At 42.4% G+C, this 21851-nt stretch overlaps 3 protein-coding genes across 3 annotated transcripts in view; 1 reads left to right on the top strand and 2 right to left on the bottom strand.

The window, feature by feature from the left end:
* The window catches only part of si:ch73-335l21.1 (insulin receptor substrate 1-B), a 90113-nt gene extending 83166 nt beyond the window's left edge, over positions 1 to 6947 (top strand). The window contains exon 3 of the mRNA XM_057327942.1: positions 5197 to 6947. Within this exon, the coding sequence (XP_057183925.1) occupies positions 5197 to 5204 (8 nt within the window). The 3' untranslated portion in view covers positions 5205 to 6947. The remainder of the gene's footprint in view (positions 1 to 5196) is intronic.
* Positions 6948 to 11193: 4246 nt separating this feature from the next.
* LOC130550464 (uncharacterized) lies at positions 11194 to 11843 on the bottom strand. Its single transcript, XM_057327941.1, has 2 exons — positions 11649 to 11843; positions 11194 to 11414 (listed from the first exon to the last, which is right to left on the bottom strand). Exons 1-2 carry the CDS (start codon positions 11821 to 11823, stop codon positions 11227 to 11229), a joined length of 363 nt encoding a protein of 120 aa, XP_057183924.1. The 5' UTR covers positions 11824 to 11843; the 3' UTR covers positions 11194 to 11226.
* A 5031-nt stretch (positions 11844 to 16874) lies between these two features.
* On the bottom strand, positions 16875 to 19135 carry si:ch73-335l21.4 (E3 ubiquitin-protein ligase-like). Its single transcript, XM_057327958.1, has 2 exons — positions 18364 to 19135; positions 16875 to 17660 (listed from the first exon to the last, which is right to left on the bottom strand). Coding segments are annotated over exons 1-2 (351 nt in total). The 5' UTR covers positions 18714 to 19135; the 3' UTR covers positions 16875 to 17659.
* Positions 19136 to 21851: the final 2716 nt, after the last annotated feature.

A 21851-nucleotide genomic window follows, 5' to 3' on the forward strand; every position in this document is an offset into this window, starting at 1 on the left:
TAGTTCCGGAAGTGTCTGAGCAATTCTTTTTTTCTAAAAGAGCAAATTTCTCCAGCGTGGCATGTCCCGCTGTTCTCTTGGGTGCGACGCGCTCATTGAGGAAGGGGATGGACATGATGTCTGTCTCAGGTGTTTGGGTCTCCGGCATGCTGAGCCAGCCTTCGTGGATACATCCTGCCCGCACTGCGGGCGGATGCCTATCCAGACGTTGCGGTCATGGGTGGCGGTATTCTTCATGGATAAAGCCACCACCTCGTCTGTTACTCGATCCGTGACGGCAGTGACTACGGCCCTGCCGCCCGCTTCGGTTAACACCGGGGGTGATATGGGGATCACTGTGAACGTTAACCCGCCAGCCGCAGGCTCACGGACCGTTCACGGCCCGTCTCGCTCATCTGACCGTTCCTCAAGAGACGGTCCTACCCCGTCTTGTTCCTCCGTCATGTACTTGGAGGTGCGTGACGAAGATGAGATGTCGATCGCAGCATCAGAGGGCGACCTCTTGGAGGAGCTCCACGAGGGCAAGACCGACCCAACGGTAATGCAGGAACTCCGTACCGCCACCGATCTCACTCTACGGGTGACTAAGGTGACGGCACGGGCCTTGGGTTGGGCGATGTCCACCTCTGAGAGGCACCTCTGGCTCAATCTTGCGCAGATGCGGGATGCCGAGAAGGTTCGCTTTCTCGACGCCCCCATCTCGCAGGGAGGGCTGTTTGGTGACACCGTTGAGGATTTCTCTCAGCAGTTCTCGACGGTGAAGAAGCAGACGGAGGCCATCAGTCACTTCCTGCCCCGCCGTGACTCGGCCGCCGTCAGGCCCTCGAGATCCCGAGCGGCGTCTGCTTCCCAGCAGCCCCGGCCCTCTTCGACTCCGGTTCCGGCTCCAGTGCCCCCTTCTCAGGCTGCCTCCCGGAAAAGGACGTCAAAGAGGAAACCGCCTCCCCGTCAGCAGCCGTCGTGGAAGCAGAAGCGGCCCTGACGGAGAGACCCCAGGGTGATTGAGACTACCACCGGGCCCGATCCCAGCCACTCCATCGCTGGGTCGGATAGGGATGGTTCCTGCCCCGTCCTACCATCAGCTGGTCCCCCCTGGGGGGCCAGCGCCCACTTCCTCACAAAAAGAGTTTCCTCTCTCTCTGGGTTTTCACAGCCGTTCCCACCCTCTGGTCGATGGTGGACGGCAACTCGACGTTGTGTCACGGCGAAGCGCAATGTCGAGTATAAACACCAGCCTTCAGCACTCTCAGACAGACAGTGCGTTGAGCCGGACAATCGCCAGGCAGGAAAAACAGCAGAGCCGATCTCCTTCCCGTGGGTCCTCCCCCGGCAAGGAATCCGTACTGCTAGCCATCAAACCACCCTCCGCGGGGGCGATGAAGCAGATCAAACCTCTAGTCCCCCTGTCTCGGTTTCTGGGAGCTTGGTCTCAGCTTCCCAGACTGTCAGGCAGGCTGAGGAAGACGATCCGTCTCGGCTACGCGATTCAGTTCGCTACACGTCCGCCCAAGTTCCAGGGCGTCCTTTTTACCTCAGTCAGAGGCAGGGATGCCCCCGTACTTCGCCCCCGGGTACTCAACTATCTCGATGACTGGCTCATCTCGGCTCACTCGCGAGATCTGTTGTGTAAACACAGGGACCTGGTGCTCCGGCACCTAGATCGGTTGGGGCTACAGGTCAACTGGGAAAAGAGCAAGCTCTCCCCCGCGCAGAGCATCTCCTTTCTCGGTATGGAACTCGACTCCGTCTCCATGACAGCGCGACTGACTACAGAGCGCGCCCGGTCAGTGTTACACTGCCTGAAGCATTTCAGGCAGCCAGCGGTCTCCCTGAAACAATTTCAGAGGCTCCTGGGGCACATGGCATCCTCGGCGGGGGTGGTCCCCCTCGGGTTGATGCACATGCGACCGCTCCAACACTGGCTACAGAGTCGAGTTCCTTGGAGAGCGTGGCACACCGGCAGCAGGCGTATGGTCATCACGCCTTTCTGCCGGCGCATCCTGACCCCTTGGTCGTCTATGGCCTTCCTACGGGAGGGGGTCCCCCTAGGGCAGGTATCAAGACACGTCGTGGTAACGACGGATGCCTCCCTCCAGGGCTGGGGTGCTGTGTGCAACGGGCACGCAGTGTCGGGGCGGTGGACGGGCCCCCGCCTGCGTTGGCATATCAACTGCCTAGAGTTGTGGGCTGTGCTACTTGCACTGAAGAGGTTCCAACCCTTCGTGCAGGGCAGGCACGTGCTGGTCCGTGCTGGCACAGACCCTGTGCAAGGTGAGGGAAGAGGAGCATCAAGTGCTACTAGTTGCGCCCTATTGGCCCAACCGGACTTGGTTCTCAGAGCTGGTGCGCCTGACAACAACTCCCCCTGGCCGATTCCCCTGAGGAAGGACCTCCTTTCTCAGGGGAAGGGCACGTTTTGGCATCCCAGGCCAGACCTCTGGAACCTCCATGTCTGGCCCCTGGACGGGACGAGGAGATCCTGAGCGACCTACCCCCGGCGGTGGTAGAGACCCTCACACAGGCTAGGGCCCCGGCCACTAGGAGATTGTATGCCTTCAAATGGCGCATCTTCTCGTCCTGGTGCTCTTCTCATGGAGAAGACCCACAGAGTTGCTCGATCAGGTATGTACTGTCCTTTCTCCAGGAGAGACTTGAGAAGAACCTCTCTCCTTCCACACTGAAGGTGTATGTTGCCGCTATAGCCGCACATCACGATCCAGTTGCTGGTAAGTCTCTAGGACAGCACGACCTGGTCACCAGGTTCCTGAGGGGCGCGAGACGGTTGAATCCGCCTCGCCCGCGCCCCGTACCCTCTTGGGACCTCGAAGTGGTCCTGGAGGGCCTCCAGAGGCCCCCCTTCGAGCCCCTAGGAGAGGCCGATCTTTCTCGCCTGTCGATAAAGACGGCCCTCCTGGTAGCGCTCGCATCCTTCAAGAGGGTAGGGGACCTACAAGCATTCTCTGTGTCCTCGGGTTGTCTAGAATTCGGGCCTGGAGACTCTCACGTTATCTTGAGACCCCGGCCCGGCTACGTGCCCAAAGTTCCCACCACTCCCTTCCGGGACCAGGTGGTGAACTTGCAGGCGCTCCCCACCAGGGAGGAAGACCCAACCCCATCCGTGTTGTGTCCAGTACGCGCACTGCGACTCTACTTGGACCGTACGCAGAGCTTCAGAAGCTCTGAGCAGCTCTTTGTCTGTTTTGGAGGTCAGCAGAAGGGGAGTGCTGTCTCCAAACAGAGACTGGCTCACTGGATCGTGGATGCCATATCCTTGGCATACTGGTCGCAAGATCGCCCCTGCCCCTTAGGAGTTAAGGCGCATTCCACTCGGGGTGTCGCCTCCTCGTGGACACTGGCTCAGGGCGCCTCTCTGGCAGACATCTGCAGAGCTGCAGGTTGGGCTACGCCCAATACCTTCGCGAGGTTCTACAACCTCCGCGTTGAACCGGTGTCAGCCCACGTCCTGCAGGGCAACAGGTAGGACCGGCAGCCGTTTGGGCGTACGCCTGCGGAAGCCCTTCCCCCTCCGGGGGGAGCAGTGGCGATCCCGCCTCACTTCTTTCCCCTCGGGTAAAGAATAGGCATTCCATCCATCACTAAGCACCCTTCCAGGGGACAGGCTGGGCAGAGCAGCCCTGCCCCCTTAGGCCGGGGAACAGTTGAGTTATCTCCCAGATGGCTCTAACCGGACCTAGTGCTCCAGATGTGGTAACCCCCCCCTCCGTGGGCTGTTCCGTCTGATGTATCCTCATGAATGGTTCCCACCTTGGCAACCCATGACCTCCCCAGGTGGACTCCCACCTTGCGGTTAACTCCTGCAGTCCGCACACCCTTCCCATGAGTTCTCCCCTGATGGTGAGACCATGTGGTGTCTCCACTAATTCCTCCCTACGGTAGGTAGTGGCCTCTGCAGCATTTTTCCCCCAGGGGCTGGGCGGCTTCTTGCCATTTAGAGAACTAGGCCTCCGCCCGTGACGGCCGGTGATAGGGGCTTCCCAACTTTGTGTGAAGCTCTGGGTCCCCCTTCCTCTCCACTGGAGGGTCATAATTTCGCGTAGCGTGTTCGTCTGACTCGCCCAGGCCAGTCAACGTCGCTCCGCAGAGATTGTGACGCGGCTCAGTGCTGGGGCGTTTTCCATAGGAACCCCATTCTGTCTGTTCGACACAACGTCGAGAGACCGACAGAAAGGGAACGTCTTGGTTACGGATGTAACCTCGGTTCCCTGATGGAGGGAACGAGACGTTGTGTCCCTCATGCCACAACACTGGCCTCCCACCCCAGCGGTCGGGGGAGGATGCTTTAGGCTCCTCAGACCAAAGGTCAATGAATGAGCACGCCGGCTTCCCTCTTATACCCGGACATCCGGGGAGGAGCCCGGCATGCAAATTTCATTCGCCAATTTTCATTGGCCTTTTCTAAATACTCAGAAGATGATAGGTTCTCAAGACAAACCCCATTCTGTCGGTTCGACACAACGTCTCGTTCCCTCCATCAGGGAACCGAGGTTACATCCGTAACCAAGACGTTAGTTTGGCCAAAACGTTAGTTTTGCTGTGTTTATCCAAATTATTTGTTCTCTTTTTACAAACAGCACAACACATGAAGGGATGTTAGGCAGAGAAACGGGTCTTGTGGAGAGGCTGAGAATGGCTCACGTGTAGGCCTACTTTATGAATAATGATCATCAATCTGATCAGCTCTGTGCTATTCAGTTTTCAGTTTTGAGAGCTCAGTGATTATATTGATTACTGAAAAAAGTTTTTTTACAAACCCACTCCTGATGTACAGTACACCTGATGTACAGTACATCAGATTATTTATATAAATGTGTCACAGAATTACACATATAGATAAATACAACATAACTGAAGTATATTTGTGCTATGTGCTTTTTCTCTTTTGTCATTAGAGGTACTTCACCTCATTTAACTTAAAACAAAAATGTCACAATCCATTTACAAATAGAACATATCTAATGATTTTCTTGCAGCTGCACATGCGTGAATGAGCTAACAAGACCTCAAAATCTTAAAATTCACTTAAAATTACTTTTACTTTTCATATTATTCTAAGATAGATAGACCCAGCAAATTTTACTCTACATTTTTTTACACTATGGTGCGAATGTTAAAGTGAAAATCCCTAATTTAAATAAAAATGTATGACATGTTAAAATGTATTTTTTTCCTTTTCAGAATGTTGATGCCTATTCATGGTACTGTGGATTTCTGGAACAAGAAATGCTGAAGCGCTCTCCTGAATGCCTGAGAAGAAAAGAGAGAGAGGAAGGTGTGCACAAGGCCCAACCAACCTCATGAGCACTTTTTAAAGACTCTTCTGAAATGATTTGTTTCTGCAACAAATGGGAACGTGCCAAAAGAGAAGAGCAACAACACATCTTTTCTGTCCAGACTCATGACAGAATAGCACAATTGACCAGAATCGGTGAGGAGATTGATGTCTGCCAACCTAGAGCCAATGGCTTTGACCCTTGATCTTCATCGGTAACTTGAACAGCGTGTGTCCAGTATTTACAACAGGGATTGAATGATTGAATGAACCCACAAGTGTTCAACATATGTATATACACAAACTGCCTTTTGATCGTAGCTTTTTGAACAGACATTGACTGAAAAACTCATGGGCTTGAAGAGAGAGCTTGATATTATATGTTTATGTAAAAAACTAAATAGGAAAAGGTCTTTACAAGCATGATTGTAAGATAACAAGAGCACTGATAGTGTTTCTGTAAATGATGATGAAAATGAACTAATTCTGAAACTCACATGATGTTTCGCTAATGTAGCATCTCGGTAATGACTTGTACATCAGTTAGCCCACTCTTACCCCAAGCTTGATATGTTCCAGCTATGCTCTAGCACTTAAGTGTCCATCTCGTTCTTTATGTGTCTCTTTTCATCTCTCTCACTACTTTCTGCTCCCTTCACAGTAGCGCCCTGAAAAGAGCCAGTACCAGACATTTGGCTCAGTGACATTAAGGGTCTATTTTTATTCTAAGGGTGGGGCAGTTCTGTGATGATGTCTGCGGTAATTTACCTCGAATGGCACGCAAGGATGCTAGCTGACCCAATCTGCACTGGACTATACCAACAATAGTCTGGAACGGGGGTGTTCATAGTTGACAATCATCCCCACACACTGTATCACAGTGACAACCATTGCTGGCCATCAGTGGTAAAATAAACAAAAATGTGTGCTAAAACTTGTGTCTGAATTTTGTGATTAAATAATAAAAAAATGAATAAACATTTTGAAGAACGAAACATGTTTGGCTCCATACTCAACCTCTAAAGGGCCTCAAACATTGAGAAACTGTGATGAATAAGTGAGTGTTTCAATATTTATGCTTTCAAGTGTGTAAGAGTGTGTGCTCATGCTAGTCTACATTTATACTAATAGTGTGTTTGTTCTTTGGTTTTACTGAACTGTTACTGGGTGTTCTGGTCTGTCTTTTAATTGCTTGGATAGAAGATGTAAAAAATACTGTTTATTGGATCCAGATTGAGCTAGTCGAACAGACAATCAATCTAACTGCATTAGACTGAAAAAGTCTTTCCCTGTAAGGACCATGACTCAAACGCTATAAAGTAACACAGGCTGCTATGCTTGACAGGCTGCTATGCTCACCCTTTTTAACACTGGCGATTTTGCTGTGTAGGTACTAAGCCTGAACATACCCCTAAATCTAAACTTATACCATGTAGTTACCTTATACTACCCAGTACTTTCTTAGGTAAGTACACTATAGGTGCACATACTGTAAAATAAATTGCAACCGGTAGAAGGCTGGGCATTTAGGATTGGAAGTAAGAGCACATATCGCTGCTGTCTCCATTTGTGATTTTTATTTTTTTGCAACCATTATTTATTTATTGCCATAAATCACCCTTTATGTTTGTCACTGGGTTTTTCAAATATCTAACCAATAAAAGTATTAAAAACAGTATTTAATCATTTAAAAGTACAGTGTTTTTCCATATCCTGAAAACAATGAATTTGGAAATTCAAGGTGTCAGTGACTGTCATTATTCAGAACACACAGTGGCCCCAGGATTGCTTTTGAAATAAATCCTAAATATAAGAAGGGCACTTCTTAAATTCTGCAAAATACTTGCCTTAGTAGAACACCCACTTGTAACAAATTTCTCTATACTTCAGCACACACAACGCTATTTAGGGAAAAGGCAGGTTTTAAGGTATGCTCCACCTGCGACCTGGTTGTAATCATTTACATTTATGCATTTGGCAGAGGCTTTGGATGAGTTACATTGCATTGTATTACACATTTGTTTCTGACTATGTGCAATTCCCTGGGATCGAACCCTTGACCTTGGTGTTGCTAACGCCATGCTCTAACCACTGGTCTAAGGCTTCTCATCCTGGTCCCTATGGCCTGTTGTTCAACACAGAGCTCAGGGTTACGGAAGAGAAGTGTGTAACTCTTCAACTTTTAACATTAAAAGAAGTCACATAAATTAATGCAAAATATTAAAAGGTAATAATGGTATATTCTAAAAACAAAACAAGATCACTAGCACATTATTATGGAAGAGTATTGGGGCCAAGCAATAAAAAAATATAAAACCGTTTTGAGATTAAAGTCATTATAATGCGAAATTAAACCCGCAGTTTTTCGGGGGGAAAAGTCAAAATAAAATGTTGAGAATAAACTCAATCAATTTCGAGAATAAAGTCGTTGTGTTTCGAGAAAAAACGTGTTAAATTTCGAGAAATAAAACTCGAAATAAAATGTTGACAATAAACTCACTATAGCCTACTTTGAGAATAAAGTCGTTGTGTTTCGAGAAAAAACTTGTTAAATTTCGAGAAAAAAGTCGAAATAAAATATCGAGTATAAGCGTTTATCCTATATCAGGGTCATGTTCATTGCGTAGTACTGAATGAGGACATGGCAGACTTGTATCACTTAGTCAAGCTATACTTTAGGCTTTCCTTCAGTAACAAAGAAATACTAGCAGCGGCTGGGTCTCTAGAAGAATTTAACACGTTTTTTTTCTCGAAATTTAACGAGTTTTTTTCTCGAAACACAACGACTTTATTCTCAAAGTATAGTGAGTTTATTGTCGACATTTTATTTCAAGTTTTTTTTCTCGAAATTTAACGAGTTTTTTCTTGAAACACGACGACTTTCCCCCCCCGAAAAACTGCGGGTTTAATTTCGCATTATAATGACTTTAATCTCAAAACGGTTTTATATATTTTTTTATTGCTTGGCCCTTCCGTACATTTTAGAAAATTAGTAAATCCGAAAGAAAAATTTAAAACAGTAAAAATATTGAACTAAGTTTAAACTAAGTGCATATTAAAGAGCACATACAAATAGGCTAGTTTATTCTTTATTCATATTATTTCTTTAGGCATAAATACAATTTATTGTAAGTGAAGCTTATGCTTAAAACAGAAAATGTTGACTTTTTTGCAAATGTTTGCAAACCTTTGCAAAAATAATTTTGTCTAGGGTAATGATGATTTTATATAGCTGGAATATATATATATATATATATATATATATAATTATTATTATAAATCATGGAACATGCACTCTCACAGTTCAGCTGCAGGAAGTCTTCCTGCTTTATTACTTCCATTTTGGCTCAGCAATGTATGGGGCCGTTGAGTATGAAAAGAGAGTGATAGAGAGAGAGAGAGAGAGAGAGAGAGAGAGATGCTAGAACTTCTGAACCTATAGGCCTATTTTCTCTTATTAAAGCCTCTGTTTTCTCCTGTTTTATAGGTTTACTTCTGGCACAGTTGTGGAGAATAATGCGTTTAATCCATAATTCTCATTGATTGCTTAGTGGTTTGCTCAGAGAGTTCAATCCAAAGTTCACCAGACGTAGGTCGATTGTCAACAGTAGTTTTGCTGTGCACTCAATGCCCACGGCAAGGAGGGTATTTATGTTTAATGCATTTTAATTCCCAGTCATTATACCCTTGTTGCCTGATTGGTGTAATGTACATTAAACAAAAACAGCTTTCACTCTGACAGTATTCCACTGGTTTAGTTTACTCTGCATCCCAGTAGACATTTAATGTATAAGCATGTGCTGTTTTCACTACAAGTGAAGTTTGGTCAAACTGAGGTTTATTGTCATCTCAGAAGAGTTTTGGAGCTATTTTATGAATGGTTAAGATTGAAGCTATCCGAAGTTGACAGTGCACTATTACACAAAGGCCGCCTGTACCCAGCAGCACCCTAAGCTGTACAGAGTGTGAATAGAACACATATAACACATAGCAGTGAGAGAGGGAAGGGGGGTCACGTCACTGTGGGCCTCTATATTTTATTTTCCCCAAGAGCTGCCTGAGAACCCACATACGCATGCTACAGAATCCCCCAGTCAGAGAGAGAGGAGGGGAAAAAGGAGGGATGAGGGAGAGAAAGAGGGTACGGTGAAAAAATGATCCAATGCAATGTGTGTGCATGCACAGTGGGATTTTTCAGCATGTTGCTTTTAAAGCTTAAAATCTACATTTGCTTGAAATTAAACAAAATTCCAAATATCAAATCCTAAATACAATTTATATCTAATCACTACAATAAGGTTTAGATTATTGCAGGGTTTGCTGCAAACTTTTTAAATAAGTGGACTGTTCCATATATAAATCGGTTTTTTTGGGGGGGGGGGGAGTGTGCTAATCCATTATACAATGTATGCAGTCATGATTGACAGAAAACCCTGCTGCTTTTTGTTTTTGTCCTGGCCTTGTGCTTAGGAAACGTGGAAGGGGTGTAGGAGATTCTTGCTTAGTTCTTTTATTAGGAAAAGTTTAAGGGTCATTCCTACAAAATCTATGCATACAGCTTTGAAACTGGCCAGTTGTAGAAACAAATTTTACATGATTTGGTAATGCAAAATTGCTCAATACAATACTATCAATATATTTCAATGCTTTAGGGAAAATAAGGCATTTTTGGTTTTGCATACACTGTTCTCTGACATCTGTGCCATGAGAACTGAAATTGTTTTTGAAATTTACACACGTGCAAGCTAAGAAATTCTAAAAAAACCTGTAAAAACATTATGTTAAGGAGTCATGAATGTGTGCTTATACATTTAGGAATACTCAAATATGTTTTGTGGTGCTTAATTAACATTGGCAGCACAGTGCTATTTAAAAAAAACACTTGAAGAAAAACACTCCACACTGAACTCTAACCCAATGAGATTGTTCTTGCAGTGCATACACCCCATCTGGTGGCCATCTGAGACATATACACTGTAATGTTTAAACAGCCCTCCTACCTACCATGTTGTAGGCAAAATAATTCATATCAGATAAAAATATAGACAAAAAATATATTTTTGAGGCACAAAAATGATCATGTTTGTTGTAGTTCATTGAAATGGCTAATCTTTCATTTTTTTCTTCATTGACATGCTTAAGATATTTGGAAGAATGTCAGTAACCAAACAGATCTCATCCACCATTTACTGCCATAGTAGGGGAAATAAATACTATGGCAGTAAGTGGGGGATGAGATCTGTTTGGTTACTGACATTCTTTCAAACATCTTCCCTTGTGTTTAGCAGAACAAAGAAATGTATATAGGTTTGGAACAATCTAATAGTGAGTAAATGATGACAGAAGTTTTATTTTGGGGGGAAACTACCCCTTTAATAAGTAAAAAATAATTTAGAAAACTTGGCAACAAAAAATAACCAACAGAATCATACATTGTTAGGAAGCATTTTGCAAAAAATATTTTTTCTTTTTTAGTTTCACAAAATCTACATGGACATTTTCAGAGCAGAAAGCCTTTGTTAGTAAGTTGAAACTTAATTGATGAGCTTTGGATAATAAACTGATGAAAAACATCATCTATCATCTATCAACACAGAAAGAAAAGGAGAGATTCTGTATAGGTATGCCTATCACATTTTTAATTTGACTATGTTAATAATGACAAATGCTTTTCAAAGCAAGTTGAAACTCTTTAAATACTAAATTTGGAGAATTTTTAAATATCATGACAACATATTTAAGTGTAATATTTTGACATGTAAACATTGTTGGAGAGTAAAAGAGAAAACTATAAAACTTAAAACTTGCAAGTTTATTTAGTGAACAAAAAATCTTTCAACAGCTCTTGCGCCATACCTGCAGAAGCATCTTACATTGCTCTGACATATGTAGCCTGGCTGATGGCAAAATACGTAAAAAACCCATGGAGTGAGATTTCAATCGGAGGTCATCGTAACAAGCGTAGTGGTGTTGGGTATCAGGATTCCCTCATAGAATGGAATAATGCTCTCTGCTGTGGGCGTGGTTTGATTCCCAGGATCTGTCTCCAGCTCAGAAGAATAGACTGTTGTTTGAGGTGACGCAGTGACTTCAGTAAATGAAAGCTCAGGGTCTGTGGTGACCGCTGTTGGCATAAATCCAGGGTTACTTATGCTCACTGTACTTTGAAGATCATTTTCAATATTTTCTTGCAAATCTGAAATCACTGTAAAACTGTCTGCTGTCATGGCAAAAAGAAGCTCTGTAATGCTTTCGTCCATCCCTGATGTGTAAGTGGAAATGTTCTGAAAACTCCTGAGAGCCATTTTTGAGACGACAGCAGACAAACTTGGTTTAATGTTACTGAAGGAGGAACTACCTGCTATTTCTGCAAACTGAACTGGTTTAAAATTCTGCAGGCCATTTGTCTGAGATGCATTGAGGTTTTCTTTGGTTGAGGCTTTCTCCAATGCTTTAACAAACTTTCCAACAACAAAGCTGCTCGTGGGTCTTAATGTCTGGGACACCCCAACAGCGCTGAGGTCAATATCCATTCCTGAGGCACTTCTGTCCGCAGAGATCCGGGTTTCATTTTTCATTAAGTCTGGTCCTACATTCGCATTAAAGATTTTGACTTTACCAAAGGGTTTGATCACAGACCTGTGTATAGTTGGCAGGTAAACAGGCTTTGCAGAGCTATTGGTTTTATGAATGCTAGCAGATCGATATATTGCTGACTGTGAAGTTGGCACAGCGTAGATAGAGTTCTTTTGAGAATTTTCAGCCTCTTTGTTGGCTTCAACCCACCTGCCAATCACAACACTGCTTGTTGGTCTTAATCGCATGACACTGTAACTTTCGTTGGTATTTAATTGTGTCAGTTCATCTGCGTTTCTGTTCATGGTTGAATTTGCGTTATTGTTCTTACGCACATCAATACTTTCTGGTTGAACACCAGGATTGAGTGGATATCCAGTCACTTTATTAGCAATAGTAGATCTATGGATGGAAGGAACAAAGTGTGATAGAAGAGTCTTATTGTTGAATTTGTCAGGTTTTAAACTGACAGTCTCATCATTAATTGACCCATGCCTAGTGGGAAGTTGAATGTTACGAGTAAAATCTGCACCTTGCAATAAACCTGTTTTAGGATAAACACTGGGGAATTCAGGGAAAGTATTTGAGATTGCAGCGCCTGTAGCCTCAGTAGAGATGTACGTGTTGAGCGCATTGCTTGCGCTGGAGCTAACAGAACTCACAATGTTAGATTTCATGAACAGGTTTCTGTATGTGTTGGGTCTAGCAAACCTGCTATTTGTAGATCTCTCTGATGTGGTAGCTTGGCTAGATTTCCATAATCCTAAAACTGCCTGACTTGTATCAAAAGCTTGAGTGGTTTGATTCCCCGGATCTGTCTCCAGCTCAGAAGAATAGACAGTTGTTTGAGGTGCTGCGGTGACTTCAGTAAATGAAAGCTCAGGATCTGTGGTGACCGCTGTTGGCATAAACCCAGGGTTACTTATGCTCACTGCATTTTGAAGATAATTTTCAACATTTTCTTGCAAATCTGAAATCATTGTAAAACGGTCTGCTGTCATGGCAAAAGGAAGCTCTGTAACACTTTCGTTCATCCCTGATGTTGAAGTGGAAATGTTCTGAAAACCCATGAGAGCCATTTTTGAGACAACAGCAGAAAAACTTGGTTTAATGTTACTGAAGGAGGCACTGCCTGCTATATCTGCAAACCAAACTGGTTTAAAATTCTGCAGTCTATTTGTCTGAGATGCATTGAGGTTTGCTTTGGCTGAGGCTTTCTCCAATGCTTTAACAAACTTTCCAACAACAAAGCTGCTTGTGGGTCTTAATGTCTGGGACACCCCAACAGCGCTGAGGTCAATATCCATTCCTGAGGCACTTCTGTCCGCAGAGATCCGAGTTTCATTCTTCATCAAGTCTGGTCCTACATTGGCGTTGAAGATTTCAGCTTTACCATAGGGTTTGATCACAGACCTGTGTATAGTTGGCAGGTAAACAGGCTTTGCAGACCTATTGGCTTTATGAATGCTAGCAGATCGATATATTGCTGACTGTGAAGTTGGCACAGCGTAGATAGAGTTCTTTTGAGAATTTTCAGCCTCTTTGTTGGCTTCAACCCACCTGCCAATCACAACACTGCTTGTTGGTCTTAATCGCATGACATTGTAACTTTCTTTGGTATTTAATTGTGTCAGTTCATCTGCGTTTCTGTTCATGGTTGAATTTGCGTTATTGTTCTTACGCACATCAATACTTTCTGGTTGAACACCAGGATTGAGTGGATATCCAGTCACTTTATTAGCAATAGTAGATCTATGGATGGAAGGAACAAAGTGTGATAGAAGACTCTTATCATTGTTGAATTTGTCAGGTTTTAAACTGACAGTCTCATCATTAATTGACCCGTGCCTAGTGGGAAGTTGAATGTTACGAGTAAAATCTGCACCTTGCGATAAACCTGTTTTAGGATAAACACTGGGGAATTCAGGGAAAGTATTTGCATTTGTGGTGCCTGTGGCCACAGTAGAGATGTACGTGTTGAGTGCATTGCTTGCGCCGGAGCTAACAGAACTCACACTGTTAGATTTCATGAGCAGGTTTCTGTATGTGTTGGGTCTAGCAAATCTGCCATTTGCAGATCTCTCTGATGAGGTAGCTTGGCTAGAATTCCATAAACTTAAAACTGTCCGATTTGTAGTAAAAGCTTGAGTGTTCTGGGCTGGAGCAAGTCTTCCTGAAGTCCATCTCTGAGATGTTTCCAATGGACCTTCATTAAACTGGGATTCTTTGGCATAGTTGTATCCTCCTCTTGGGTTGTTCTGAAGATAAAAAGCTTGGTAATTTGACCCAGTGTTTTCTGGTGTATTTGTGATACTTGGATACACTAGAGATGCTTTCATCGCTTGACCTATAACACGATGGTGCTTTGAGGTATTTGTAGAAGAAACTGTATCATGAGCTCCAACAGCATCGAATGGATCCCGACCAGACTGTTTACCGTGAATTTCTGTGAGACTGTTGGATATCAGAGGATTTTGAGCTTGTGTGAGATGCTTCTCTTCTTTTGACACACTTAGGGCAGTACGAGGATGAGCCAAAGCATATTGGACACCATTAGAAAAGTAGCTTTGGGGACGTTTTGGGCCAGAGTATGTTTCTGTTTGTTGTGCAGGTGTCTGCTCTGTAGGGAAAAGTGTAAAGCCTTTAAAAGTATTTGGCTTTTTAGAAGTTAGGTAGTACGGCCGATTTTGGCTAGTAGACATATCAGAATTTTTAAAAGTGCCTTGAATTCCAGACACAGACTGACTAATGCTCTGAGAGATTTTCATTGTGTCACCTGGCACAGGATTCTTAATAAATAATGACTGTGCTGTACTTCGACCTGAAGAGATCACATGTTTTCCTCTTCCTGTACTGTGCTGGCTTGACATCCACAGTGAAGAAGGTACATTGGCTGGGAGTTTGATTTTGGTTTTCACTTCAGTGGTTTCGGGTTCTGAAATGACCAAAGGGATCTTTGCTAGCTGGATTCTCGGAAAATGATATACTGCTTTTCCATTAGAGGCAGTGCTTAGTTTTTGCCGGATGGTTTGGATGCTGCTGGTTTCAGCTGATGGGAACCCTTTGTAAGAGCGGGGGATGTTAGCTGCTGGAGACCTGATGGCAGATGCACCTTCAGCCAAATTATCATACTTCCATTGGCTGTGAAAGTCTTGTACAGTAGGATCCTGACTATGTCCAACATTCTTGTAAGCATCTTGTGAAGCTGTGTGTGAATCATGTTGAAAGCCCTTGTAAGCATTGATGCTCACATTTGTAGGCACAAAGCTGCTTTGCTGATTTTCTTTTGGAGAGAAATTACTATTGTAATCTTGCTGTCCAACCATATCACGTAGATAAGAATTTTTTTTTGCTGTTTTCAGTGGAAGGATACTTTGGGCTCCATCTGAATGTGACTTTGTGAATGCTTGAGGCTTCGGCATAGCTGTTGTTGCAGCAGGGATCTGAGGTGCCAAATCCTTGGAAAGACCCAAAGACCTCATATTATCATTAGAAATTTGAGAAACAGCTGGTGTCCCAGTGGCAGAGGCATGTGGTGATGCTGTGTCCACCTTCTTATTTGCTCTTACAATACCAAGGGATTTGCTCACTGGTATGACTTTCCTTGACGCTTTCTCATTCTGGCCAGTAAGTGGATGGATATTATCATTCAGGATGCTTCCATTGTTTTTCTGCCTCATATCATGGTTCACATTTCTAAACATATAATCCGTAGAAATCCTCCTAGTGTGCCCTGGTCTGATGACTGGCTGGACAGAAATATTTTTCTGGACCTCGACCACATTGAAGTCAAATGGTTGTGAACTGTGGGAGTACATTTCTGATTTTGAGAACTCTCCAGACATATACACCTTTGGAACATACATTCCAGTCACCAGACCTTCTTTTTTTATGATGCCTGAGGCCGAATTAATACCACTAGTGCTTTTTAGGCTCCTTGTAAAATTAAAGACATTTGGTTTCTGTTGAATCTCTTGGAAAGCATATCTGTTCTTTGCATTTGAACGGTCACCTGTTAATTCAAGATTATTTCCACTGTTGACTTTGGGTTGGATTGCATGGTCATGTATGACATCCATGGGATGTCTTGGCTCAATGTTGCTAAAGCTTGTTTTTTTAGCATTGCTATCACTTCTTTGGCTGTATGGGACAAGGTTGACTCTGCTGTGTTGATGGTAACTCCTAAATGCAGCTAAAGTCCTTTGAAAAGTGTTTCTAATTGGAATTTGGCTTGGTGGATTTACACTGTTGGTATTTTCCAACTGTAGCGTTTCATCCACTCTGCGCAGATATTTTTTTCCACTGGCATCTCCTATGGGCATCAGTGGTATAAGGAATTAAAATTTGCCTTTACTATTTGTACATATATACACACACATGTAAAGAGTAGCATTTTACGGGCAGATTTTTTTACACATTGGGGAAAAAAGGTCTAAACTACTCCTTCTGGGATTGATTTACAAAAGTGCTTATATCATTAATGAGCCAAAACTAAATCCTTCTGGCACAAGTCCTCAATGCTTAAAAAGACAAAATCTATATATTAAGCTAATTCTTACCTACTACTGGTAGTTCACTAAAGCATCCCACAACAGAGAGTGTCAAATAAACCAATGCCACTCTAAGAAATAAATAAAAAAACATTTTTCAAAATAATCAACATAACATCATTCCTAAGAACTGTTGCATTTACATGAAGGATAAAGGGACTACCTCAGATTCTTTTGAAGAGACATCATTTAGCCTATGTGGGACACAAAGCTTGTTGCCACACCTGTTTAAAATCACCCCATCCATGTGCGCTCATAACCCTCTAACTCAACCTATTATCAATGATAGGGCACACCTGAATGTGCTTAAACCTAAGGCGCTAATTTCCTTTGCAAGCTAGCATTGAATGTGCAATAAAAATATTTATATATTAAGTCCATGTTTTTAATTTTTTATATAGGCTACTGTAAAATAAAAGAACATTACACATTATATAAATATATACTTTATATAAGTTATACACCAAATACAATACTTCAACAGGAGAGTAATTATGTAAATTATGTAATGGCTGGAATACACTACAAGACTTTTAAAATCTGAACAGATTTTTTTTAACTAGACATCATACACTTGCAGACTTTTTGAAAGTTTCAGATAGAAACACACTAACTGATCAAATTTGCAGACTGGCACAGACTTTCTGCAACAAATCCAGACTGAAAATCTGGGAAAAATCAGAGAAAAAGTCTTGTAGTGTATTTTAGCCTTTACTAATTATGTAACTTGTTTAACAACCAAAACATTTATTCAGTATATTGTTTGTCTTCATTTGATACATTAATAAATTACAGTTATAATAAATATTAATAGTTCATATGAACTCTCTATTTTGGATTTTTGCATATACAAGTTAATACAAGAAAACATGTACACAACTCTTTGAGAATAAAGCCCATAATTTTGCAACAGCAAAATTGCAGCAATGAACAATAATCCAGAATAAATATAATGTAATGTTGTACAAGTTAACCATTAAGAAATGATAAGACATTCATAAATATGTTCGGTAAACTTTTGTTTTGATGTTTGTGTTGAGATATAACAATGTCAAAATTGCTATTGTTAAGGCGAGTCCACGCAACAGCAAAAAGCACTCCTGTGCCCACAGCAATGCTGATGTGGCATGCAGCTTCTTAAGGTGCAACATCATTTTTCCACATGGATCCACTGATTCGTCTTAATTACGTCATGTAACAGGTCATCATTGCCAGGTCCCTCAAATCTTCGTCAGTCATATAGTCTGAAAGCACATAGAAAACAAGAGTTATGGGTTGGAAATTCGTGTATTAAAACATTGATAATATACAAGCCAGTTTACAGAAGAAGGTTATAGGTGAAACTCTCACTTCTTCGACTGTCTCCGATCATTTTTTTGCAGAGGCGTCTAACTAGGGTTGGGAATCGAAAGTCAATTCCAATTTGGAATCGGAATCGAAAGGCTAGGAATCGGATCGGAATCGAAAGGAATAGGAATCGGATACTTGAGATTAAAATTTGAATTCCTCTTATCAATATCTGTGTGCATATTTTCAGAAAAGTGCATGCGTTGCATGATCTGCTGATATCTCAATAAAAGCCCTTATGAAAATTATCGATATTTTTTACTATAGTGAGCATAGTTTAGCTATAGAATTTGCATTAAAGCACAGGAATCACAAATTAACCATAGTTGCATTATAGTAACTGCAGTTTAACCATGATGTAGTTTAACTATGATAATACAAACTGTAATAAATCAGAAAAGGTGTGTTTCTATGTGTAAATATACACAAAACGCTGCTCATAAATATATGTATATATATATATATATTGCAAACAAGTCAATAAGCAGGCTAAATGACCATACAGGTTGATATCTAAATGTTTTACTTCAACTGTGGAATCGAAACTGGGAATCGATAAGAATCGAAACGATTCCCAACCCTACGTCTAACAGATCTCACCAGGCGTCCTCTCGGTGTTGTCGGAGTAAACTCTCTTCTTTACGCTGGTTGGACAGGTCCTCGTTCGGCTCCTCGTCTTCATCCGCGCATTCATCAAAGCAGCCTGCCTTTACCAGCCGCTCCAGAATGTCCTCGTCTACCGGCAGCTTCTCTTTGATCGTCGCCTCTGACAGCGACGTGAAGTGTCGGCACAGCGGACACAGGGTCGCAGGTTCGGGGCTCTCCGCTGCCCGCGCGAGCGTCACCAGGCAGGCATCTTTCACAAAATGTGTGTTTGCAGCTGAGCTGACGGGGACACCGCGAGCCGGCGATGTCTGGTAACAGATTCCACACTCTGCTTCTGAAAACATGTTAGCCAGTTGTTTGTGTTTTGTGTAGTGCAGTCATGCCGATCATTTGTGCCGGGGACTCTTATACAGTTTGTTGTAGGCGTAGGGAAATGCGTAGGAGGAAGGAGGTGACGTTTTTCTCTTTTAGGGGACCGGTTTAAACCATCTTTGGTAACAGTTTACATTTATAAACAAAGGGAGGTCATTGTCTTTAAGCTCGATGATGTCATTACCTAAATGTACTTAAGCCCATCGAAAGCATAATGACTCATTAACTCAGGTCTACATGTGACCTATGAAAGTGAAAGTTTCAATCAGGGATAAACTAAAGCTTTTTTTCAGACATTTAAGATTCATGACTGAAAACGCTCATAGACATTTTTTATCAAGACATGTCTATCATGTTTCTGGGTGTTTGTATTGGTGTCACTATCTCTATTCAGTTTTAGCTAATCATATATAGAATTGTTTTTAACTAAATAATTAAATGTTTACTGTTCTGACAGTTTATTTTCATTTAAATGTCAGTTTGTATAGGTTTTTTTATAACTATAGCTTTAAAATTCATATTTATTGCTGTTGTTTATAAGTGTAGCGTTGTGGTGGGGAAATTTAACAGGACAATGCACCCCTACCAAGAGCACAATGTACTAGATAGAGCTGACTATGCCACCCCGTAAAAGCAGGGAAATAACTACCCAAACTAAGGGCACACAGGTTCGTGGGTCAAGAATGAAGGGGAGACGTGGGTAAAATGTACAAAAGTTTTAATCAAGCCTACGAGGAGTAGATATCCAATAAATATAAAAATATTGATATTCACGAGGTTGCCCAATTGGGCTAAAAATCACTCTTTGCACTTCACACAGGGATCAATAAACAAACAAACCAGGCCAAGGCCTACCAACAGGAGGGTAGGCTAGCTGAAGTGAGAATCCTAAAATTACACACGTGCATACACACAAAAGAGTGAAAAGTGGTTAGAAGCAACACAGCACTCCACTTTAGTACGACACCACCAATAGTCAACATCAGCTAGCCTCCCAACTCCAGGGCCTATCAATGCCTGCAACAAAAGAAAACAAAAAGAATCAAACCTCTTAACAAAAAAACCCAAGATTTATAATAATAATAATAATAATAATAATAATAATAATACAAGACAACTGAAAATAATGAATAACGGAATACAAAATCAATTAAACAAATCAAAAGACCAACTTAGGAAACTAAACAGAAAATCAAGATTTATCATAATCATAATAATAATACTTTTACAAAACAACTGAAAATAATGAATAACAGAATACAAAAAAAACATTACACAAATCAAAAAGCAAACTCAGAAAACCTAAAGAAAACTCGAACAAAAACAAATAACTGGCACAAAGGCTTTCCAATTCGAGCCCAGGAAACCACTATCAAATTGATTGGTAAGTGGCAACGTCACAGAGTAGAAAGACGTTTGAAGTAACGTCAGTAGGGCGACATCACGATCGCCAGTTCACACAGTCAGTAGCGTGGAAATAAGACCAAATAAAGAGACGAGCAACAAAGTAGCGAAGCAACGCAACACAGCAGCAAGGTAAACGGCAGCCAGGTAAACGGCAGAAAAACAACAGCGTCGTTCTCCTATAACAGACATGTCATAGAAGAGCATCAGTTTACTATAAAAGAAACGCAACTTAATAAAAGAATTAAAACCCCGCTCCTATTAATACGAGAAGCGATCGATAAACATACCAAAAAATAGTCGTCACACCACCTAAACCATACAATTGCTCACCGCACAGATCATGGCAGACGAGAGAATGGTACAGCAGAATGGGAATATGAAAACTACAATGAATGAAGCACATGTTAGCATAGCCATTAGCATAGCCCTAATACAAACGATCACAACTACAGCGCGAGGTTAACCTACCTGAGGATAGTGGACAGCCAACCAAAGCATTGAATGAGCTAGACCATCAGCTAGCCCAACAGCTACCAACCAAACAGTGAACGTGCACTCTACGAGGGCCGTTCCAGCAATGACGCACCCCAGGTGACATAACTCCACCCTTAAATAGCCAAGGGACATTTGCTGATAGGCCATCACTAATGGTAGCCACACCCCAAATGCAAAAACACGGATCACATCATCAACACTGCCACATAAGCAAATTGGTTTTAACACAATGACCTTTTAATGGCTTGTTGAGATACATGTGTTAATAATGCAGTTATTATTAATGATGACCGCATGTCCATATACTGTACATTTAGTTTAGTTTCACACAATAAACAAAGGATTTCAGTGCAGGAAATATAATACTCCAAAGCTGTGCAGCACCTTATACGTCTTTCCCAAACAAAACCAATCTACCCCATAGGGATTTCCCAGAATGAATGCCTACCCGCTCCCCCTCCCCATCATTCCCTTATTTGGGCTTGGGTGTGCCTTTGTTTCTAAACTGGCTTTAGCCAAAAAATACACAATCAGATTCACGTGGATATCACGTGTCTACTCCCTTGATCATCGGGCTTCCTGTTTCCTGCAGCGCTGCCGGTGGCTTGTTTGTATCAGTGCACTTACACTTCGCTCTAATATTAGTTTAGCGGCACAAATATTACCAAAGCCGCTAAGGAGCTGAGTGAGGAACTTCGTGACTCGTCAATCATCGTAACTCTTGCATCTTCCTTTTTATTTATCATTGTGAACAAAAGTAGCTACGATAAATACACGGTCAACAAAAAATATGTGCTCCCGCACTCACCCCCATCGTTCCTTCCAAACACATACCACCACAGGTGTTTAAACATGACATAATTAATGACACTCCCCCTTTCCCTTCATCACGTGACATTCATCTCCTGACATGGCTCCTACAATTAGTGTATTTTATTATTGTTAATTATTATTGTCGTTGCTAACTTATCCTGGTATCTCAATAACCCTGTTCTTGTTATTTACTTGAAGATTCTAAACCAAAAGTGATAGTTAACTTAACGCCGTTAGCATAGCAATAGCGTGTTAGCCTGCTTTCTGTTTACACTCTGGAATAACATCTTGCCTCTGGTTTGTCTTGTGTGCTAACTGTTTCTCTTTTTAAGCGAGTATACCACGATTCATCGAGCAACCTTGGTAAATTGGAATTGCACTTCAAATCCGGTGAG

This window comes from Triplophysa rosa, unplaced genomic scaffold (assembly GCF_024868665.1).
Source record: "Triplophysa rosa unplaced genomic scaffold, Trosa_1v2 scaffold344, whole genome shotgun sequence".
Taxonomy (NCBI): domain Eukaryota; kingdom Metazoa; phylum Chordata; class Actinopteri; order Cypriniformes; family Nemacheilidae; genus Triplophysa; species Triplophysa rosa.

Coding starts and splice junctions, on each gene's coding strand:
- LOC130550464 (XM_057327941.1), bottom strand. CDS start 11,823: ATGGATATTGACCTCAGCGCTGTTGGGGTGTCCCAGACATTAAGACCC. Junction 11,415..11,648: donor TCAGTTTGCAGAAATAGCAG/GTAGTTCCTCCT, acceptor TTATGCCAACAG/CGGTCACCACAGACCCTGAG.
- si:ch73-335l21.4 (XM_057327958.1), bottom strand. CDS start 18,713: ATGTTTTCAGAAGCAGAGTGTGGAATCTGTTACCAGACATCGCCGGCT.